Below are 21,981 nucleotides of genomic sequence, written 5' to 3'. Positions count from 1 at the left end.
CAAGGGCAAGGACCATGTCTCACTGACTGTACCTCTGACTCCTAGCAGAGTCTGACCTATGGCAGACATACAGTAAGAGCTGTTGAATGATTAAGTCCCCCCAGAGGAACAAGTCCCTTATATTCCAAAGGAATTCAATTAGAGTCACAAAAAGGGACCTGGAAGAACAGCCTAATGGTGATTTTCCTGTGTAGGGGCAGGATTTACACTACTTTTGCAATAGTGGGCCATGACATAAGAAATCCACACATATACCTGGCTGTGTGATTTTTTTTTTTTTGCATACTGAGATTAATGATGAGAGGGGAAGGTCTACACATAGACAGTAAAGATAACTGGATAGGACTCAAATGGGAATCAAGTTCATAAGACAGATCTCCTCATACCAACCTTCCTTTTGTCATTCATTCTTCCTAACGCTACATGACGGAGTTTTAGTGGAATTAAATATTACTCAGTATGGGGGAAAGGGCTGAAAGGATGCCTGACGATATTTACAGTGGTTATCTCTGAGTAGCAGGGTTATGGATAGTTTCCATTTCATTCTTTTGACTTAGTTTCTAATTTTTTTTTTTTTACAGTGAACACATAGCTAATAACAAACCTATAAGACATTTTTAAATTAAAAAAATTGTAACAGCTGAAAATTACATAATCAATTGCATTTAGCTTTGGTTACAAGTGCTCTAAGATCCAAGCCTTCTAGCGTGACACCTGGTGGCAGTTATACAACGGCCAGGGCTGGCAAAAGGTATGGTCTGGCTGACCTACTTGTTCCTGTGTGCTGCTTAATTAGGCAGATTTTTAAGCTACTATCCCAACCTAACCTAAGGCTAATAGAGCAGCTTTTGTCCTGTTGGACCTTAGGCTGGCAAACCAAGCTCAGAGGGCTCCTTACACTTCAGTGTGCATTTGAAGCATGAGGAGACAAGGTTAAGATGCACATTCGTGGGCCCCATCTCCAGAGATTTAATAAGTTGAGCATCTGACCCAGCAAAGGGCTTTTTTAAAGAATCTTCAAGGGACCCTATCAGGGCCGGGACTAGAGTGCGGCAAGAAGAGCACCTAAGGCGAGGAACTTAAGAAGGTTCTCACCCTCTAGGTCTTGCAAATACAAGTTGGCACCCTGAGTGAGCACCTCCTTAAATTTGGCAACCTAGGCATCTCTCCTGCCTCATCCTAATTCCAGCCCTGTTCCTAATGTTGGTGACAAGAGACCTCATTGTGAAAAGGCTAAATTACATGAGTACAGTTCGGGCTGTACATGGCAAGTCGCACTACAAAAAATGTTTAATGCATAAAGAATGAGCTAGGTATAATTCTGATTCCTAAAAATGAAAATCTGGGCTCATCTGCATTTTGTAAATGCCTCAACGTACCGTCTAAGGCATTAAATATACATTTTGCTTTTAAAGACACATAACTCCCTGCAATTCTCCAGGTTAAATCTGAGCTGTGTTTTCTTAGATATTCTGCAATCAGCAGTATGCCAAATGACACATTCCTTAATTCCTCCCAAGTTGGAGGTTTAGATAAGCCTAAGAGGTGTATAAGCTATGTATTTCCCGTGGAGATAAAAATTAGCCTTGTCTCCTTTCAAAGCATTGTGGACCTCAGTCATCTGGCGTCTCCGACAACACTGATCAGCTCGTAGGCAGATTTCAGAGTGCTTATAACTCTTCTGAGAATTTATTGCTCATGCAATTAAAAATCCCAACCATTTGCTGACTTACCCCACAGATATGTGATCTTACAAAATATTCCTTTTCACCAACATCATGTCCATACGGAAGGCAGGAACAAATCGAATTTTAAAGAACACAGCACAGATAACAAGAGCTGGGGGGGATGGGGTGGGAGGAGGTGCACAGGTAACTGGTGGGGAAGCACTGAGTATAGTTCTTGGCTCAACTTAACTACCTCCACCAACTCCTGCTTCAAATGCGCATCTGCCCACACTCTCTAATCAGCAAAGAACACAGACTTAAGTGTCCATACAACAAAAGACCAAATGAAGAGGGATCTTACGGATGAGTATGTTTTTACAATTGTAGGTCCCATGATATTTAATGGCAATACGGCAATGCTTTGTAGCGATTTGTCATTATCCTGGTTTGGGTCTGAGTCAAATCTACATTCCTGGCATAATATCGTTACAATAAAGGAATTTAAATCAAGTGAAATAGAAGTATTAAGAAACTCAGGTTAACTTTTACTTATAAAAGGAATATCATACTTTTTTAATACTTAAAAAAAAATCCCCAGAACAGATATTTTGAAAATATATTTTGGATACAAACTATTATATATAAAATGGATAAACAACAAGGTCCTATAAGGGAACTATATTCAATATCCTGTAATAAACCATAATGGAAAAGAATATGAAAAAGAATATATGTACTATATATGTATGTTCAACTCAATCACTTTGCTGTACACCAGAAACACAACATTGTAAATCAACTATACTTCAATTAAAAAAAAAAATTAAAGAAAATACATTTTGTTTTATACATTCTTAAAGATATCCAGCAACTGGTGTATGGGTACTTTAATAGAAATCTGTTTAACAAATGAAACAAAACTTCAACTATAGCGTCCTACATCCAGTTCTGTTTAGCAGAGTGTCTATCATTTAAAAAAAAAATCATTCTCCTACTGAAGTGATGTCCTAAATGAAAGGTATGCAAACTTTTAATGTAAAAGGTGAAACAGTAAATATTTTACATTTTAGAGGCCATAGGTCTCTCACAAATACTCCATTCTGCCACAAACATAGCCATAGACATGTAAGCAAATATGCAAGGCTGTGTTCCAATAAGATTGTATTCACACACACTGAAATCTGACTCTTATTTTCACATCTCACAAATCTTCTGTTTTGTTTTGTTTTTTCCCAACCATTCCTACCACCCATCCGCCACCCCAAAGAAAGAAAGAAAGAAATTCTCAGCTTATGGGCCATTCAAAAACAGGATACTTGTCAAACCTGGCCAGAGGGCTATAGTTTGCCAATCCTTATTCTAAACAGCCATCAAAAAAGATCTCCCTATCCTGAAAGTTAGCTTTAAAAAAAATGATGAAACTACTTGGAGAAAGCCTTCCTCAGCCAGGATCACTGAGCCCAATTTACAGGAGCACCATGGCTGGGTGACCTAGACAGGGAAGGGGGATGTGTACACATATCACAATGCAAACCTCCCTGCTGCCAAGGAGTGCAGGCATGTGATAAAGTGCTATTTTTCTACTCTGTATGAGTAGTGAATTCAATGTGCCACATAATTCAGAAGTGGAAGAGAAGGGTTACTGACACAATGCCCATGGAAAGATTATGTACCTATTCTTGGATTGATTTAAATTTCCACTACATTATAGATGACGCTGTATACATTTGTAACTGAAGGGGGCTAATTTGATGTAAGAACACATGTGGCTCAATTGGGAAGGAAATTTCCATAGAGCAGAAGTTGCACTAATATGAAAGGGACTACTCATGTTATTTTTACAAAAGTATATCCCAAGTCCAGGGTCAATTCTAGCTGAAGCTTACATGGTTCCAAACCTAAACCTCTTCTGCTTTTCCACCATAAACATGAAATAATGGCCAGACCACACCAACAAAGGGCCTAATGATCTAGATGGGTTACCCTGTCCTCCAATTGGTTCAGCATTTAAACAGATCTCCAAATTACCAACAGACCCCACCAGACCAACTTTCTAATGAGACATGAACGAAAAATGATACCAACACATTTCCTAAATTTTTTCAAAATATAAGAGAATCAAACTCTAAAGTAGGTTGCCATGATATTCCTTTTTTCTTCCAATTTAAATGTCTATAGCAATTCTTGCATCCACAGAGATCCTCTTTATAAGGAGAAGGAGATATTAAAGTATCACATCAAAAACAACACTCATAACTCCCAAGCAATTTAAGAACAAAAACTCATTTCAAGTTCAGGAAAAGAAAATAAAAACAGACTTCAGATACTGTCAAGTATCTCAAATTACCTATAAAAAATTAATGTAGAAAGATAAGAAACTATTTTTATATAGATTAACTACCCATACTAAGAAGATCTGAAAATTATTCCTTAATTTGGAACTGTCCTGCAAGCCAGCACAGTGTATCTTCCGTGACATATGTTTGAGACATAGGAGCACGAAAGATGACAGATGATAACCTTATCAACTTCCAGGCACTTAGCTGAGGTCGCTCATTTGAGATTAAACAAGATAATTATAAACTTTAAATAATCATTATGTTGATTTCTTTAAAAACTCTGTCACCTCATTTCAGAGTCCCACCCTCACACACAACAATGTCTCAAAATGGTATCAGATACGGGTTAAAGAAATTATGAAATAGCCATGCAATGAGATTACCAAAGCAATACTGTAGAAGAAATATTATGGCATGGAAGGTTGCTTACAATGCATTCACTGCTCAGCACCAAAGCACACAAGTTTAGCAAAAGAACCTCATTCTTGTTCCACCCCCCGGCAAAAAAAAAAAAAAAAAAAAAAAGTTTTAAAAATGGTCTGTAAAGATATATATAAGAGATATATTAGCACTGGTAATCCATAACATGTAAATAAACTTCAAAAGGTACAATTAAAACTTGTTTCTTATTTTTGCCTATTTGTATTTTCAAGTTATCCTATCCTTCACATAACATTTTTATAATAAGAAAAAATTGTTTAAATCTAAAAACACATGTATACAAATGTTCGCACAAACCAGGTTACATCCTGTTTACTGTGGTAGCCTTATAACAAACTCTCAAAAGCAAGTAAATAAATCAGAGAAAGGAGGTCTATTTAGCACTAGCTTTATTTAATGTTGAAGAATTCTAGTAATTTAGTATAGGAATAGGTCTAATAGAATCCACCTAGTAGGAAAAAAGAAAAGAAAAAACAGAAAAACATTAAACAGCAGAGCTTCTCAAGTAAAACATGATAAGTGTGTTAGCAGTAAGTCTTAAAATTTTAGCCTCTACCGCATGTATGGTTTGGACACCCAAATGTTTGGAAGGCCCTATCATCTTTAAAAAATGGAAACAGAAAGGCTAACAGGTTAAGAGGTAGGAAAACATTTCCACCTTCCCAAAAGACAAAGTCCTAGTAACTTTGTTCTCTTGACTCATGAGGATCTGGAAAGGTGCCCCAAACCCCCAAACTGGCACAGCCACCCCAGGTATTATTTTACCCTGGATAAAGTCACTGAAACTTCCAGCCAGGTGGATGACCCAGATGGCTGGCTGGCTGGCTGGCAGACTGTCCAAAGCCATCTAGCTACACAGCTGTCCTGTTAGGTCTACCCTCACCTACGGCAAATGGTGGGCTGCGCATGTGCTTTATTTGCACAGCGTTGCACTTCGGGTGGCTTCTCCCTGGAAGATAGTTTAGCTATCCACAACTGGATTTAATTATGCCCCAAAATAAAAAATACATAAAAAGCAGCTCAGATTCTCAGATCAGCTCAGATGTGGTCAAAGGGAAACATTCCCATGAAGAAGCCTCGTTCTGGATGATTTATTACTTTGACTGATTTGGGTATATTGTATGATCTATAAATAATCGCGTACACCAGACAGGATGTTAATTATATGATGCCGTGGTTTAGAAATAATACATTATTTAGCATTTCCTTAAATTGTTTCAATCCCCTGTTAACACTGCCATAAATGGAGGGAAATCGGTGATTTTGAGAATTAATTTGGTGTAGAGTTCTGCAGTTGTTTGGATACCCAATCGAGCTTAACATTACGTGTGTTCCATGTAATCCCAAAGATGAAAGGCAAGTGCCTTCTTCTCTAGACCTTACTTGTCCTAATGGCCTTCCTGTACCACCACTTGAGTACCACCATACTCTCACTCAACTGATAGGTCTGTCATTAAAGGATAGACAGACCTTTGAAATTGGAGAGGGATCTATTTATGGCTCCCGGATATCATTTGCTACAAATTTTAAATTCATAAAACTGATCTGGAAATGCTACCAGATAACATTTTATAATGCTACTAGTGTCATTTTAAGTTACTGGCCAATCAAAACTATAATGAGATATCTCCTCACACCTGTCGACATGACTATTAACGAAAAGACAAAAGAAAACAAGTGTTGGCGACAATGTGAAGAGAACTCTTATATCCTGTTGGTGGGAACGTAAATTGGTATAACCATTATGGAAAACAGTATGGATGTTTCTCGAGAAATTAAAAATAGAACTACCTGTGATCCATCAATCCTACCTCTGGGTATAAATTCAAAGAAACAAAACTATTATCTCGAAGGATTATCAGTACTCCCACGTTCACTGCAGTAATATTCACAACAGCCAAGGTATGGAAACAACCTAAATTTCTTTCAGTGGATGAATGAGTAAAGAAAATGTGGGGTGTGTGTGTGTGTGTGTGTGTGTGTGTGTGTGTGTGTGAGGGGGGCGGGGGCCAAGTGGATAATCAGGGTTAAAATACGTGTTTGGCCTCTTATTTGTCCTGGATCTGATAAAAACCTTCACTGTATGACATTTATCATAACCAAAGAGACCATAGGTTTCTAATCCATTATCACAGGCTACCTACAGAATCTTTGGTGATGTCACTTTTTCTAACATTTGCAGGAATTTTGGAAAGAGTAGTGCCTATTAAGAAAGCACTTTTGGGTAGTTTTATAGTTCTCAGAACTCTATTTTCCTCCCAATTTTGATCTGAAAGGGAAACAAATGGCCACTTTCACCAAAGATATCAAACTTCTTTTTAGAACAAAGAATCCGATTTCTGCATACATCTTCAATAAGCAATTCAAGAGTAATTATAGTAATGCAAGTTCAATGCAAAGAATCACTGATTTTTTGTTTCATTTTTTGGCCATTATAAACCACCTTGAATGTCAGTGAGCCTACTTACCAGACCCATGTAAATCATGGCTTGTTAGAGAAGTTAAAAACAGTATTAAAACATCTTCAAGTTTAACATGTACATATTTTTCTCTTAAAGGCTCCCACGTAAGTGATTAGAATACACACACACACACACACACACGCACGCACTCACTCACAAGATCCTCAAATCTACATGTGGAATTTTCAAAACAAATGGATTCTTCAACCACCAAACATTTAACTATTCAAAATCAAGGATCTTCCTGAGCATTTCTCATAGCTGAATCTATTAAGCAATTATGCATCTCTGTCACTGAGTGAAAGTAGCCTGAATTTCTACACTAATAGCATGCATTTATTATTCTGATTTTTATTCATTCTAGTTTTTGCAGAGCACAATTCCTTTCACCCTTGGGGCTAAGCTTATTTACAGAATAAAACATGCAGCAGATCTACATATGTATTTGGCTCAGCTAAAATGGTATGTCAAAATAGACACAACTGGTCCAAGTTTAAATTTTAAAACTATTTTTAGCTTTTGATTTTAAATTTAACATTAAAAAAAATCTTGCCCCATGATACATCAACTAGAATTTTTTTTTCAATCCAAAAAATAAAGTTAACAAAGAAATTAGCTAACTATATCTGTGAAGAGCAATTGGGACATACTTCATAAGAAACAGATAAAAGATTCACACAAAAATACTACCTCTGTCAAAGCATTTAGAGATCAAGAAATCCAACATGTTAGGTAAGTGAAATAAATGCCTTTATAGTCAGCTTAGTGTTTGTAATAAACTGACATCAATGAAGACTCCCTGAAGAGCTTAACCTACGAGGGCAGACACTACACGGCCTCATCCGTGTGCCCAGTGCCATGAAGCAGGAGCTCAGTATGTGCTGGGAGGTATTTGCGACCCAGGCCCCAGAATATACAATAGAAAGGGCCTCCTGCACTAACAGGGAATCCAAGAAAGGATCATTTGGGACAGTTCAGGCCATTTCCTCTCTAGTTTCAAACAGGCGTGAACTCACCAGCAGAGGTCATTAACACCGATCCTATAGGATGGCAAATTAGGCCGGTAAGTAAAAAAGTAGCAATTTTGTCACCCTGACTTCAGAGATATCTTTCTAAGGTCAATGACTCATGACTGACTGGCAGACCACACACACTGGCAAATGGAAGCAGGAAAACGGGGGAAAGAGACAGATCTTAATGTACCCTGGACCTTGAAGCCAGGGAAAGAGAAATGCAAATGACACTATTTTATAAAATTCTCAACTACTAAGCTTCTCAAAGTGAGGCCTGTTGAGTAGCCCATGTCCATGATCTACTGGTACTGGTCCACAGGACCTAAGCATAGAAACCGAGACTAAGCGTTTAGAAGGAGCAAATTGACTTAATTGTATCTGTTGAATCTAATAATAAAAAAATCCATTCTTGGGCTTCCCTGGTGGCGCAGTGGTTGAGAGTCCGCCTGCCAATGCAGGGGACACGGGTTCGTGCCCCGGTCCGGGAAGATCCCACATGCCGCGGAGCGGCTGGGCCCGTGAGCCATGGCCGCTGAGCCTGCACATCCAGAGCCTGTGCTCCGCAACGGGAGAGGCCACGGCAGTGAGAGGCCCGCGTACCGCAATTTAAAAAAAAAAAAAAAGTCCATTCTTCGATTTTATGTATCTTTGCTCTTTTCCATCTCACTTTTCTTGTGACTGGTTCTTTCTGTATTTTATAAGAAGTATTGATCCAGAAGGAACTGGAAATTAAAAATACAAAAGGTCCTTTACCACAGACAGTTTGAGAAGCACTGCACTAGGACACCCTAAATAAAGTTTTGTATGGACAGTATGGATATGATGCTTGCAAGGATATTGATTTACCTGCAATCATCTCTTCAATTACTTGAACGGTAAGCAGGTAGTTTTGCCCATGTGTAATACATTAAACTCTTCTGATTAACATCTGAATTAATCTAGAGAGATTTGAATTGCAGGCCAATGAGATACCATATAATCAAAACTGTTTCTAGGAACTGAGATGTTAATTAACATGTTTCCCTTGGAAAAGGAGAGTTCTGTGGTCATACAAATGTGAGATATATGCTCATTCCCATGCCTCCTCCTGGGCAGCCAAAATACACATTAGCCTATGGAGGATGCTGAGAAGGTCCCTAGGTAAGAAAAATGTTTATGCAGATGTGATGCTCCTTATCTAAATACAAGTTAACACCTTGTTCAGGAAATAAGATTCTGGAAATGCTGGAATTGACAAAAGACTTCCAGATTAGCAATCGAAAACCTGTCTTGAGTGTCACTTGTTAGCTGTTTTCTGTCTTCATTTGTAAAGGGATCACACTCGCCACCCCACCACGCTAGTGAGCCGGCAGCATCAGCGAAGTAACGATGGAAAATCACTCTATGCAGCGAGTAATAAGCTCCTGGAGGACAGGGAACTGGCTCCCATCCTGCAGCGCAACACACACAAATTGTTACTAAGCTGTTCTCTAGGGAATGTTCCAGGTTGTCTCCTCACATCCCCGTCCCCCCCCATGCCCCGATGGCTAATTCCGATGGTCATTTTGTGGGCCGGTCCCTTGGGATTCCGTGTCTTTGGAGGCCTCCTGCCTCTGGTCCCTTGGCTGGTGTGGTGTGGCAGGCACCTGCCACCCTTCCTGGCAAATGCAGGGGGCCCCAGAGCAGAGCCAAGAGCAGGCCCTACACTTGGCAAAAGTCCCAGCTGGTGAGCACAGCCCCAGGCATCAGGCTCTGTGCAGAGAAGCTGCCCCAAGACATTGTGGGATGTGGGCCACACAGGGCTCAGGTGTTCAGGTTCCCACGTCCACTGCCATCCTCCCACCCCAAACCACCTGCTCCCTTCTCCCATGGGCTCCACACGATACGCAGTAGGGACCCACTGAGATGAGCGATACTGCATTCATCTCACACGAAGAATACCCCAACCCCGAAAGAGAAAGCGTTGTAACGAGAAATTGTTTGTCAGGGCTTGATAGTACTTCTTTCCCACCTAATACCATAATCTAGCTCCTATTCAACCTCCAGCTCCCCATTTCAACCATCAGTAAGAATACATTCTCCCTCAAACTGTTTGCTATTTTTAACTTCTATGGCTCCTCTGTTGACTTCAAAGGCAGCACCCAGCATCTGAGTGCCAGCTACAAGGTCACGTGGTCAGTGAAATGTAGGACAAGGAATCGGTTTTTGTACACGGTCTTCCAACCACCAAACCACGAGGTCTTTGTTAAGGTCAAATTATCATGAAATGTTATTGACCCAGTACACAATGAACTCAGTGAAGCAGCTGTTACAAACACTAGCCACAACTTAAAAGAATAAAAAAATAAAAAGATAAGGAGCCATTCGTTCTACTCACTGTTCACGTAAACATTAAATGTCACAGAAGAATTCGCATCAGAATTGGACACGAGAAATGTGTAAATGCCTCCTTCGGTCCCTTTTAATCTGGTTAGATGAAGTTCACTTACATATCTACAAAGAAAGGACAACCCATCAGTCACCTGTGGATGGCCTGCCTCGGAGCGTGTGGCTTTATCAGTTTCTACCTGGAAATACATGCTTATTTTGGAAAAATATGCCCCACTTAATTCAGTATTAACAAGATCCACATTAACAAACAGGAACACACACATACGTTTCATTTGGGACAGAGGCCTGGCATGTGAGAATACAGAGTGGGGAAAGGCTCTCTCGGCATAAAGGCAACCTCACAGAGATGGCAGCCTCTTCCTCTTCCTGAGCTGTCCCCACGGCCGCATCCTTCTCTGCCCTGGTCCTCTGTTCAACCTCCCTCTCATCAGTGTCCTGAACTCGCCTGCCCTGCTTTAACAGAACCTGCCTGGCAAAATGCCAGGCTGGCAGGCATCTCCATGTAGGTGTCTCCATGCAGATGCTTCAGGGTCACACAGCAAGGTCAATACCGCTGTCCTCACCTTCCTTCTTGTGACAACACCGTCTCCTGGCTTTCCTCCTACCCCCCCGCCCCCCCGCTGCTTCTTCCCAGTGTCCTCTGCAGCATGTGCTATTCGACCTTCTGTTTCACAGCAAGAACATCATAGATGGCTGTGATAACTGAGCATGCAGTACCACCATTGGGGGCGTTACTGACACGGGCTCCAGCGTGGACGGAGCGCTGTGGGTGACCCTTGACCCCCACAACCGACTCGACACGCGGTGGATGGTTCAGTCTCTCCTCTCACGCTGCACGTGCTTCCTGGGCAATCCATGCTCCCCTGAACTACTTACTGTCTGCTCACAACTTTCAAATCCTGACCCCTCTAGTCCAGATCTCCCTGTCCTATGCCTTCTTCCTCTACAGACCTATGCTCACGTCCCACACCCCCCAGTCCAGAGTGCCCCTGGGACTGGACTGTGGCTCACCCACACCCTTTCTCCTCTCCTTTCCCCTCTCTACCCTGTTCCCCCCAACTCCCTGCCAGGTCTCTCTCTCCTTTAATGAAGACATTGCCTGTGAATCCCTTCTGCAGGCACTGCATCCAGGGAACCTGACCTACGATACATTCTACCTGAACATCCCCGCTCAAGATCCCACAGTCAACCTCAAATTCAACAAACCCAAGCTGAGCTCGTTGCCTTTACCGCCTCCCTCTCCCCTCCCCCTCGAATAGTATTACCTCTTACCATCCAATCTGGCTGCCACAGCCAGACTCCTGAGAGAATCTTCAGCTCCTGCCTCTTTCCTACCCCTTCAATCACCTTTAAGGAGGAAGCCTGGACACCTCCCAATCCATGCTCTTCCCTCCAACCCTGAGACCGAGGCCCAGGACAGCATCCTTTCTTATCCACACTCTTACAACAGCCAAGAGCTCCTGACTAGGAAAAAATACTAACTCTATCTAGGCACCTACCTCTTATCAGCCGTGGGCTCTTGTCAAATTAACCCATCTAGGTCTCAAATTCCTCTTCTATAGAAAGAAGGGAAGTAAGAGTGCCTCCTCATTGGATTTGTGAGGACCAAAATTATTGAGTTAATGTACATGAGGGATTTTGAACAGCACGTGGCAGAAAAAAAGCACACACAGCTTACATGAAGTGTCACTATTGCTACCGTTTTTATTGTAAGTGTTTTGAGGATCATATGAGAGGCCTGGGACTTCCCTGGTGGCGCAGTGGTCCGCCTGCCAGTGCAGGGGACACGGGTTCGAGCCCTGGTCCAGGAAGATCTCACATGCCACAGAGCAACTAAGCCCGTGCACCACAACAACTGAGCCTGTGCTCTACAGCCAACGAGCCACAACTACGGAGCCCATGTGACACAACTACTGAAGCCTGTGCGCCTAGAGCCCGTGCTCCTCAACAAGAGAAGCCACAACAATGAGAAGCCCATGCACTGCAACAAAAAGTAGCCCCTGCTCACCGCAACTAGAGAAAGCCTGCGCGCAGCAACGAAGACCCGACATAGCCATAAATAAATAAATAAGTAAGTAAGTAAAAATTTTTTAAAAAGAGAGAGAGAGAGAGGTCTGATGTAAAAGGAACTTGGGTTCACCGCCTGGCCCAAAGATGCTTAATGATTCTTAGTTTTCTTACAGTTAAAAAAAAATGATTAAAGGCACTAACATTTCTCTTTCTCTGAAGAGAATTATTTAATGTGTCCCTAGTATATGCTAGTCACTGCTTTGAACTATCCTCAGAACTCTAGGATAGAACTATCCTCCAATGTACAAATAAGAAAACTGACACATGGACTTTTCTGTGTGCTCTAAATACACAACAAAATGAAATCATGATGACTCAGGAAGCAGCCCCAAACTTCCTTCTGTATCAGCTGTCCTCTCACACATTGACGGGTCACAGAAATAGGATGGGGTAAGCCAAGGGGACAGGATGGGGGGAACACGTAATTCCCCAAATGAGGCCCTTTTCTTACCTGATGTTACTTTCATTCTCAGACTTGGGGTAATCTTCCCACTTGTCAGTGGAAGTTCTGTTCATATATATCCACTGTGGGTGTTCAGGTTTGGGATATGCCTCATACTCAACAACCAGATCCACGTTCTCACCATCGTTTACAAATACTGTTGTATTCATCATAGGGAAGATATTAATGAATCCTTTATCTAATCACAGCAGAATGAGACAGAAAGAAACTGTTATCCCCCAAATCTTGACAAATAACAAAACTTCATCTTTGGATTATAAAGATATTGACTGATTTCCAGTATTAATTGGCAAGGACAAGTAAGAATTTTGACTAGCCATTTTACATTTTATTTTGCTCTTGGAGAATCACGGTCATAAAGTCAGAAAGGACACACGTTGGAAATATTTATTCTCTTATCTCTGTCTCTTAAGCAAGTCTGTTAAAGATCTATCACCATCTTATAAGTCTTCTAGAACTACCAGTCCTGATGTTTATTAGGCTAAAAAGTATTTGGACTAAATATAGTTACCCCATACCCAGATCTAATATAATTGTATATGTGATAAGAAGATGTCATAAATCAAGAAGGGGAAGAGAACCCCAATATTTAATAAAAATGTGGCAAGAATATCATTTAGTATTTAGAGAAAAATAAACTTAGATCTTCTTATCATATCATATATCACAAATGAATCAAGGACAGCATTTTAATAACTAAACCATATTTTTAACTAAACAATGGAATTTACCTCTATCAAACTTTGTGGAGGGGAGGGCGAGGGGAGTTTTCTAGGCTTTTTAGAAGCAACCAAAGAAATAAAAATCATAAAAGACAAATCTAAATACATAAACATTTTCAAAAAATATCTATGCATAGGAAGATTAATTAAGGTAATAGGAAAAAGAAGACATAAAAATATAGAAGGAAAAATAAACTACTAATTTAAATAAGGCATTTCTTTTCACATATTAAAAGTAAAGCTGTTAAAAATAATGTATATCCACTCTATGGAAAAATAGCAAAACTAATCTGAAATAAACAATAATTTTGCAAGTGTAATTAAAGTAGCACACTGAATTACACTTTGTAAATGGGCACAACTCTTTTGGAAAGCATTTAGCAATACAGATTTTTAAAAATTATCTATTTTTCAATTTAATCCAGAGAACTCTTCTTAGTGAGGTAGATGGCTACATGCAAAAAGAAGTGCTATTTACACTAGTCATAATAATTTTAAAAATGAGAAAACAGAGAACTGGCTAAGTAAATAAAGCAGCCCTTAGAAATTATTATATAATACAAGGAAGAGCTTGAAAAAGACCATCATAAAATAATTGCCAATATCATATTTATAGCCTCCATTTATGGAATGCTTACGATGTGCCAAGAACTGCCTTAAGTTCTTCAGCATACACTTTATTTAATAATTATGACAAACATTTAACTTATAACAATACTGAAAGAGAATGCTTGTAACCCCTAATTATAGATGAAAAAGAAATCAAGTCCTGGAAAGCCATATAGCTGGCTACCCAAAGCAGAGCCTACATGTGAATACAGGTCTGTAAGAAGCCAAGGCTGGTCTCTTTACTGTTGCACAGCCTACAGTCTCCACATACTTTAAGTGAGAAAGAGAGAGAACATAAAGTTGTATGTATAATTAAAATCCTGTTACATATAAAAATATAACCATATACCAAATCCTAAAAAAGGTTATATCAAGTTAGTGGAATTATGGAAGAGTTTTAATCTTCTATTTATTTTTCAAAATTTGAAAATTAATTATAACATTTTATATTGTTATTTAACCAAACAGTACCATTGTCTTTGGTGAAAATCAAAAATTATCCAAATGAAATTAGAACACCTTGTTCTAATACCTGAATCATAAATGGTACACCCCTGCCATTCTTTAAGCTAATTTAAATTAATTTTGAGGAAATAAATGCTTTGTCTGAATGTTACGTTAAATTTTCAGGTACTCAAGGTCATAAATTCAAAGATATCACACAATGCAAAATATTCAAACACCATAGACAACAATATTTCCACTGATTTCTCTCCCTATCATCATGTACAAAATACTAAGGTTCTCCTGAGTTTTCTATACTCCAGTTTGCTCAATATAGTTTTATGTCCTATAATAGGACACAGCTTCAAATTCATGAAGTGGAAGAATTATTAGACTCAAAGAACCCCACCTGGGTTGTTACAGAGGATGATTTAAGAAATTGATGAGACATTTACATTTAATCTAGTGCAAACACTGTGCCAGGCACATTTGCAAAATATATGGCCTTTCTCCCTCCACAGCCTTGGGAGTTAGAGGCTATGTTTTTTTGGAAGAGAAAATGCAGGCAGAGTTAAAGTGGGGTGCATTTGAAAGTTAAGTGGCAGAGCTCCAACTCAAAACCAGGTTGGGCCCACCTGGAAGCCTTGTGCTTTGCACCACTCCACACTGTGTCCAAATCCTACTCCCAGTCCCTAAATAAATTACTTTTCTCTTTGTCTCTTACTGTTCGTCCCATCCCAACCCACTCCTGAAATAGTACAAAGCCAGATTCAGGTTCCACGGCCTCAAGTCTTTCCAGTTATACAGTTATATTCTTGGAAATTGATGAATGGATTTTAAAAATCTGATTACATACAACAATAAGCTCCAAACACCCTTACTAATTGCTTTCTGGAGCTGAAATATCAACACGCTCCCTAATCAACTTAGCAAATTAGCACTTATGGAGTTTAATATTTTAAAAGCATAGCCTTTTATTCAAATTAATAAATGGTTCACAATCACGTTTAGGGTCAGAGTAGTACCCTTTCTCTGGGCTGGCTCTGTAATTGCAAGTAAAGTGTCTTTTTCACGTTCAGTCTGGTGAGATACTTTCCATTACACAACATGGGCAGAAACGCCAAAATCATATGAGATTATTGTGGGATAAATCTCAGACCTCTAACATTGGTACATAAATTACTGAAGAAATATGGGGGAAAGGAGAGAAATGAAAACAAATATCACATCATTTTATTATTGCTCATGATGAATTTCACCACCCTACAAGTACTTAATCAAAGTCAAGCGCTGAGAATATGGTTGCATTAAAAAGACAAGAAAATAGATTAAATGCAAACAGTACTCAAAAGACAAGAAAAGTGTAAAGAAAGTAATTTTAAAAGTATTATTATTTTCAGTAATTCAAAATACTACACTCTGATCTCATTAAGTAGACGCTTGGGAAATAAATATTCAGTAAGATCTGAAGCATGGAAGATGAAACCAGTTGTGTATACCAGATATGATGGGGTTAGGGCACAGGTTACCATGTTTCAGTTTATGCTCTGTAGAATCAATGACCCATGCCTGGTGGGCTGCCTTCCTGAAGGTTTATGCTACAGACTATAAGGCTGGAGGACAGGGTGAGGTCAGGGGTGTACTGAGGAGGAGAAGCCAATTCAGTCCTTCCTGCTACAAAGGATGACTAGAGCCCATGAATCATAAAACGATAAACCAAAAGGCTGAGGAACCTCACCAAAAGATTCAGAGAAATACATTAAGCTCTAAGCATAGGCCTTCCTCCATAGAGAAAAGTCTCCATCCGTTTCCAAACTCAAGTCATTCAGCAAGGACTAGAGTTTCTGGAAAGGCTCAACCTACATTTTATTTGTTGAGGTAGGGGAGGTAAGCAGAGAATGACATGTTCAAACAGCTTCACAGTTACAACTTTCCACTTGCCTCTATTAAACTGGTAGAATTTGATTTTGTGCTCTAGTTGGAAGAGGTTACAAAGATCATTTTCTTTCATATATTCATCCATTCACTCAGTAATAATAAAAACCCTAAGAATCTGTTCAACATTCCATTTACGTAAAAAGGAAACTATCTAGTAATTTCTTAATTCACTATGCCAGTAATTTATCCATTCCCAGAGATATTTACCTACTACTTCTAAGGTTGTTGTGACATTTGCTGATCCAAAAGTATTATTGGCATAACACATGAACACGCCAGAATCGTTAACTCTTGCTGAGCTGATAGTCAATCTTTCCTGGCGGAGAAAATTGAAGTCACCCTGATGCCAGCTATTCCTCTTCACCTGTTCTTTAGTCTGCTGGTTTCAGAAGCGGAGGGAAAAAAATCAAAGATTACCATAAAATTTGTATTCAGGATCTTTCCTAGATAAATTTAAAATAGCAGCAATTAACTTCTCTGTATTAGCATTCATTATACACTACTTAAGTAAGTATAATAAAACATCATGACAAGTCTGTCATTGGAACACTTCATATTACAGGATTATATTGAAAGATAGTCATTATTAATGATTGTAAAAACATGAAAATTCATTTCTTAATAACCAAAGCATACGTAATTCCAAATTCTCTGCAGTGCTAAATATTTTTTAACACTGCCAAATTTTAAAAGTTCTTATATAAGAAATAATACAGGATACTGATATTTTACAAGTCAGCATATTTATATCCTATCAATATTTCCTGTTGTATATATTTTTTTCTATTCTACATCCCACTGATTGAAAGAAAACACATCACTAGCAACAATCGTTCTATTTTATTAACATTTATATTATTTTCATGAATAAAAATAGACTTACAGTATCGAAGACTAACTTGAAAATTCATCCTATAGTTTTTACCCAGCAGAATTTTGGCAAGTACTAAAGGGAGTTCCAAAGTATATAAGACATATAAGACAAAATCCCAAATCATTTACACATGAGCTGAAGAGAAAAGGTTGTGCATTTACTCTTGTGATATCACCATCCCACTGTTAATATTTATCTGCAGATAAGACATGGAGAGATTTCTTGTATGGAAAACGTCATGGGGAAACAACCATAATATAAACTATAACCACTCTCTGAAAAGATTAAAAGGAATAACATAGAGCTTTCTGCATCTTGCAAATTTTCTGTAACATGAACACATTCCTATTACAATGGGGGAGGGAAGCAACTAAAAAAGAAAATAAACAGGAGCTGATATTGACATGGAACAAGATCAAGGGTGATTGCCTGGCCAGGCTATGGTGAACCTATTAGCATTAGACCATTCTGACAGTACTGTAAATCCGAACAGTCCTTCTGGTAAGCAACTTGGAAGCATGTTCAGACCACTGATCAACTCCAGCAAATTTATCTCAAGGAAACAACTCAATAGAAAACAAAAGCTCCAAGATACTTACTGCGGTGAAAAATTGGAGATGACCTAAATGTATACCAGGTATCAAAATTATGAATACATGAAAATAAGAAAAATGCTTCTTTCATATAAAAAGCATAAAATGAGTGTACCTTAAGACAGCAACCATGTGTTAATACATATGCATGAGAGGAGAGAGAAAATAAGCATGAAAAAAATGCGGGCAATATAGCATTTATAAGGACGTATAACCACTTGAGACTACTGAGCACTTGAAATGTAGTAGGTCCAAATTGAGTTGTGTTGTAAATATAAAATATGTCCCAGATTTTAAAGACTTAACATGAAAAAAGTAGTGTAAAATATAGCATCAATAATTTTTATGTTATGAATTTGGTAAAGTAGCAGGATACAAAATTAATGCACAGAAATCTCTAGCATTCCTATATACTAATGATGAAAAATCTGAAAGTGAAATTAAGAAAACACTCCCATTTACCACCGCAACAAAAAGAATAAAATATCTAGGAATAAACCTACCTAAGGAGACAAAAGACCTGTATGCAGAAAATTATAAGACACTGATGAAAGAAATTAAAGATGATACAAATAGATGGAGAGATATACCATGTTCTTGGATTGGAAGAATCAACATTGTGAAAATGACTCTACTACCCAAAGCAATCTACAGATTCAATGCAATCCCTATCAAACTACCACTGGCATTTTTCACAGAAATGGAACAAAAAATTTCACAATTTGTATGGAAACACAAAAGACTTCAAACAGCCAAAGCAATCTTGAGAAAGAAAAACGGAGCTGGAGGAATCAGGCTCCCTGACTTCAGACTATATACTACAAAGCTACAGTAATCAAGACAGTATGGTACTGGCACAAAAACAGAAATATAGATCAATGGAACAGGATAGAAAGCCCAGAGATAAACCCACACACATATGGTCACCTTATCTTTGATAAAGGAGGCAAGAATATATAGCGGAGAAAAGACAGCCCCTTCAATAAGTGGTGCTGGGAAAACTGGGCAGCTGTATGTAAAAAAATGAAATTAGAACACTCCCTAACACCATACACAAAAATAAACTCAAATGGATTAAAGACCTAAATGTAAGGCCAGACACTATCAAACTCTTAGAGGAAAACATAGGCAGAACACTCTGTGACATAAATCACAGCAAGATCCTTTTTGACCCACCTCCTAGAGAAATGGAAATAAAAACAAAAATAAACAAATGGGACCTAATGAAACTTAAAAGCTTTTGCACAGCAAAGGAAACCATAAACAAGACAAAACGACAACCCTCAGAATGGGAGAAAATATTTGCAAATGAAGCAACTGACAAAGGATTAATCTCAAAAATTTACAAACAGCTCATGCAGCTCAGTATCAAAAAAACAAAGAACCCAATCCAAAAGTGGGCAGAAGACCTAAATAGACATTTCTCCAAAGAAGATATACAGATTGCCAACAAACACGTGAAAGAATGCTCAACATCATAAATCATTAGAGAAATGCAAATCAAAACTACAATGAGATATCATCTCACATCGGTGAGAATGGCCATCATCAAAAAATCTAGAAACAATACACGCTGGAGAGGGTGTGGAGAAAAGGGAACCCTCTTGCACTGTTGCTGGGAATGTAAATTGATACAGCCACTATGGAGAACAGTATGGAGGTTCCTTAAAAAACTAAAAATAGAATACCATATGACCCAGCAATCCCACTACTGGGCAAATATCCTGAGAAAACCAGAATTCAAAAAGAGTCATGTACCACAATGTTCATTGCAGCTCTATTTACAATAGCCAGGACATGGAAGCACCCTAAGTGTCCATCAACAGATGAATGGATAAAGAAGATGTGGCACATATATACAATGGAATATTACTCAGCCATAAAAAGGAACAAAACTGAGTTATCTGTAGTGAGGTGGATGTACATAGAGTCTGTCATACAGAGTGAAGTAAGTCAGAAAGAAAAGAAGAAGTATGGTATGTTAACATATATATGGAATCTAAGAAAAAAAAATGGTCATGAAGAACCTAGGGGCAAGACAGGAATAAAGATGCAGACCTACTAGAGCATGGACTTGAGGATATGGGGAGGGGGAAGGGTAAGCTGTGACAAAGTGAGAGAGTGGCATGGACATATATGCACTATCAAACATAAAATAGATAGCTAGTGGGAAGCAGTCGCATAGCACAGGGGGATCAGCTTGGTGCTTTGTGACCACCTAGAGGGGTGGGATAGGGAGGGTGGGAGGGAGACGCAACAGGGAAGAGATATGGGAACATATGTATATGTATAACTGATTCACTTTGTTATAAACCAGAAACTAACACACCATTGTAAAGCAATTATACTGCAATAAAGATGCTAAAAAATTTTTTTAATGTTAATTATATGATAAATTATTTTGGATATATTGGGTTAAATAAAATACATTAAAATCAATTTTACTTTTTTTTTTTTTTTACTGTCATGTACCTACTAGAAAATTTTAAATTACACAGGAGGCTCCCATTCTATTTCTACTGCACAGCACTGCTAATGTACAGTGGTAGAATTATAGCTATTTATCTTTTTTTCTCATGTTATTATATTTTTGGAAAGTTTTTTCACTAAGATAAGCATACATAAAACCTGACTGCCAAAGTTGAATGTTTTGGAATTGAAAAGAAGAGAAACCTGCTTGGTTAACTAACTGTGAGATCTTGGGCAAGTCAAGGATGCCACCCACTATGGTCTCAGCTTTTGTTTCTAAAAGGCAATGAGAGAATAAAGGTCTTTAAAGGCCTTTCCGGTTTGGAGCACTGCGTCGACTTGAAGATAATTCCGTCTAAGAGATTCTTCTAATAATTGGCAGAAAGCTGACATTTTCCTGCCTAAGAGTAATTGTTAAGAAGAGACAAAGGGGAAGTGACATTTTTCTCTGGCCTCTTCTAGTCCATCATATTACAGACTTCTCCTTGGCAAAGGCAGAGGGACAATGGACAGGTCACAGACTATATTCTAGATTCCCAGTATCTTCCTTCTAGTTCCTGCAAGAGCCCAGGAGTCCCTGTTTAGGGAGCTAAACAGGACAATGAATACATTGGTGCTAGAAGGAATAGTTTGTTAATAATTGATACAACATCAACATCCAAACTCGAAGGCCATAATTTAGGATACTGTCAAAGATCATAATAAAAGCAAGCAAAAATATGAGGGTTTAGAAGCCTTAGAAAAGCTAACCAAGATTCACAGTGTTGAATAAACTCCAAGACTCTCTTACGTTTTGAAACAAACAGTTGCAAAAATACCACAACAGTTGTTTTACCCTAAATTTCATTGTGAGTTAAACTTATTGTAAATGATCCAGATCAAATACTATGGATTTTTAAAAGAATTTGATGGTGCTATAACAGTGTTAGGTATTCCAAATTAAGCCAAAGGATATCAATAAAAGATTCATGGATGAACCCTGGCATACAGCCATGAGCCCCATCTGCAAGTCACACATTACATACTGTTTGCACGTGATTTGCTTTTCCTTAACCCTTGGAGGTGCTCACTGGGATTTCCCCAAAGAGTTCCCAACACTGCAGGCTTATCTACCAGCACCAGTGGATTAATTGGGAATGGCATGCAGGACTCTTGGGAAAAAACGGTTCAGAACAACACTGCCTGGGGCAATTTAATTCTCATCTCCAAAAGGCTAATTTTCAAGTTATGCAGAGGCTCAGTTACACACACCATAAGCTGTTCTCTCATCTGAAATCAAGGATCATAGATAGGCAATTAATATGGGACTGTGCTCTATAAGGTTAGTCAAAAATTCATACGTAAGCTATTGGTTTTATGATAGGACTTGTTTCTCTGACCCATTGGTTCCATTCTCCTGTTAATGGCAGGCTTCACTTAGCAAGGTATCATCCATCACAGGTCTACACGAATGCCATCATAATGGTTTGCATTATGCTAATCACCATAGTTACTTGTTTAGCGAAGG

The 21,981-nt window shown here is 38.7% G+C and overlaps 1 protein-coding gene across 4 annotated transcripts in view; it reads right to left on the bottom strand.

The window, feature by feature from the left end:
- Positions 1 to 21,981, bottom strand: part of KIT (KIT proto-oncogene, receptor tyrosine kinase) — an 84,967-nt gene that overhangs the window by 19,382 nt on the left and 43,604 nt on the right. For 2 of the 4 annotated variants that reach the window (XM_059066440.2, XM_059066437.2), the window contains exons 5-7: positions 16,746 to 16,917; positions 12,814 to 13,003; positions 10,279 to 10,394 (exon numbers count right to left, since the gene is read on the bottom strand). In XM_059066440.2, the coding sequence (XP_058922423.1) occupies positions 10,279 to 10,394; positions 12,814 to 13,003; positions 16,746 to 16,917 (478 nt within the window). The remainder of the gene's footprint in view (positions 1 to 10,278; positions 10,395 to 12,813; positions 13,004 to 16,745; positions 16,918 to 21,981) is intronic. The other 2 variants (XM_059066438.2, XM_059066441.2) reach the window with 1 other exon arrangement.

This window comes from Kogia breviceps, chromosome 6 (assembly GCF_026419965.1).
Source record: "Kogia breviceps isolate mKogBre1 chromosome 6, mKogBre1 haplotype 1, whole genome shotgun sequence".
NCBI classification, from domain to species: domain Eukaryota; kingdom Metazoa; phylum Chordata; class Mammalia; order Artiodactyla; family Physeteridae; genus Kogia; species Kogia breviceps.
The sequence above is the reverse complement of the archived record's forward strand: the minus strand, read 5'-3'. Positions and strand labels throughout refer to the sequence as shown.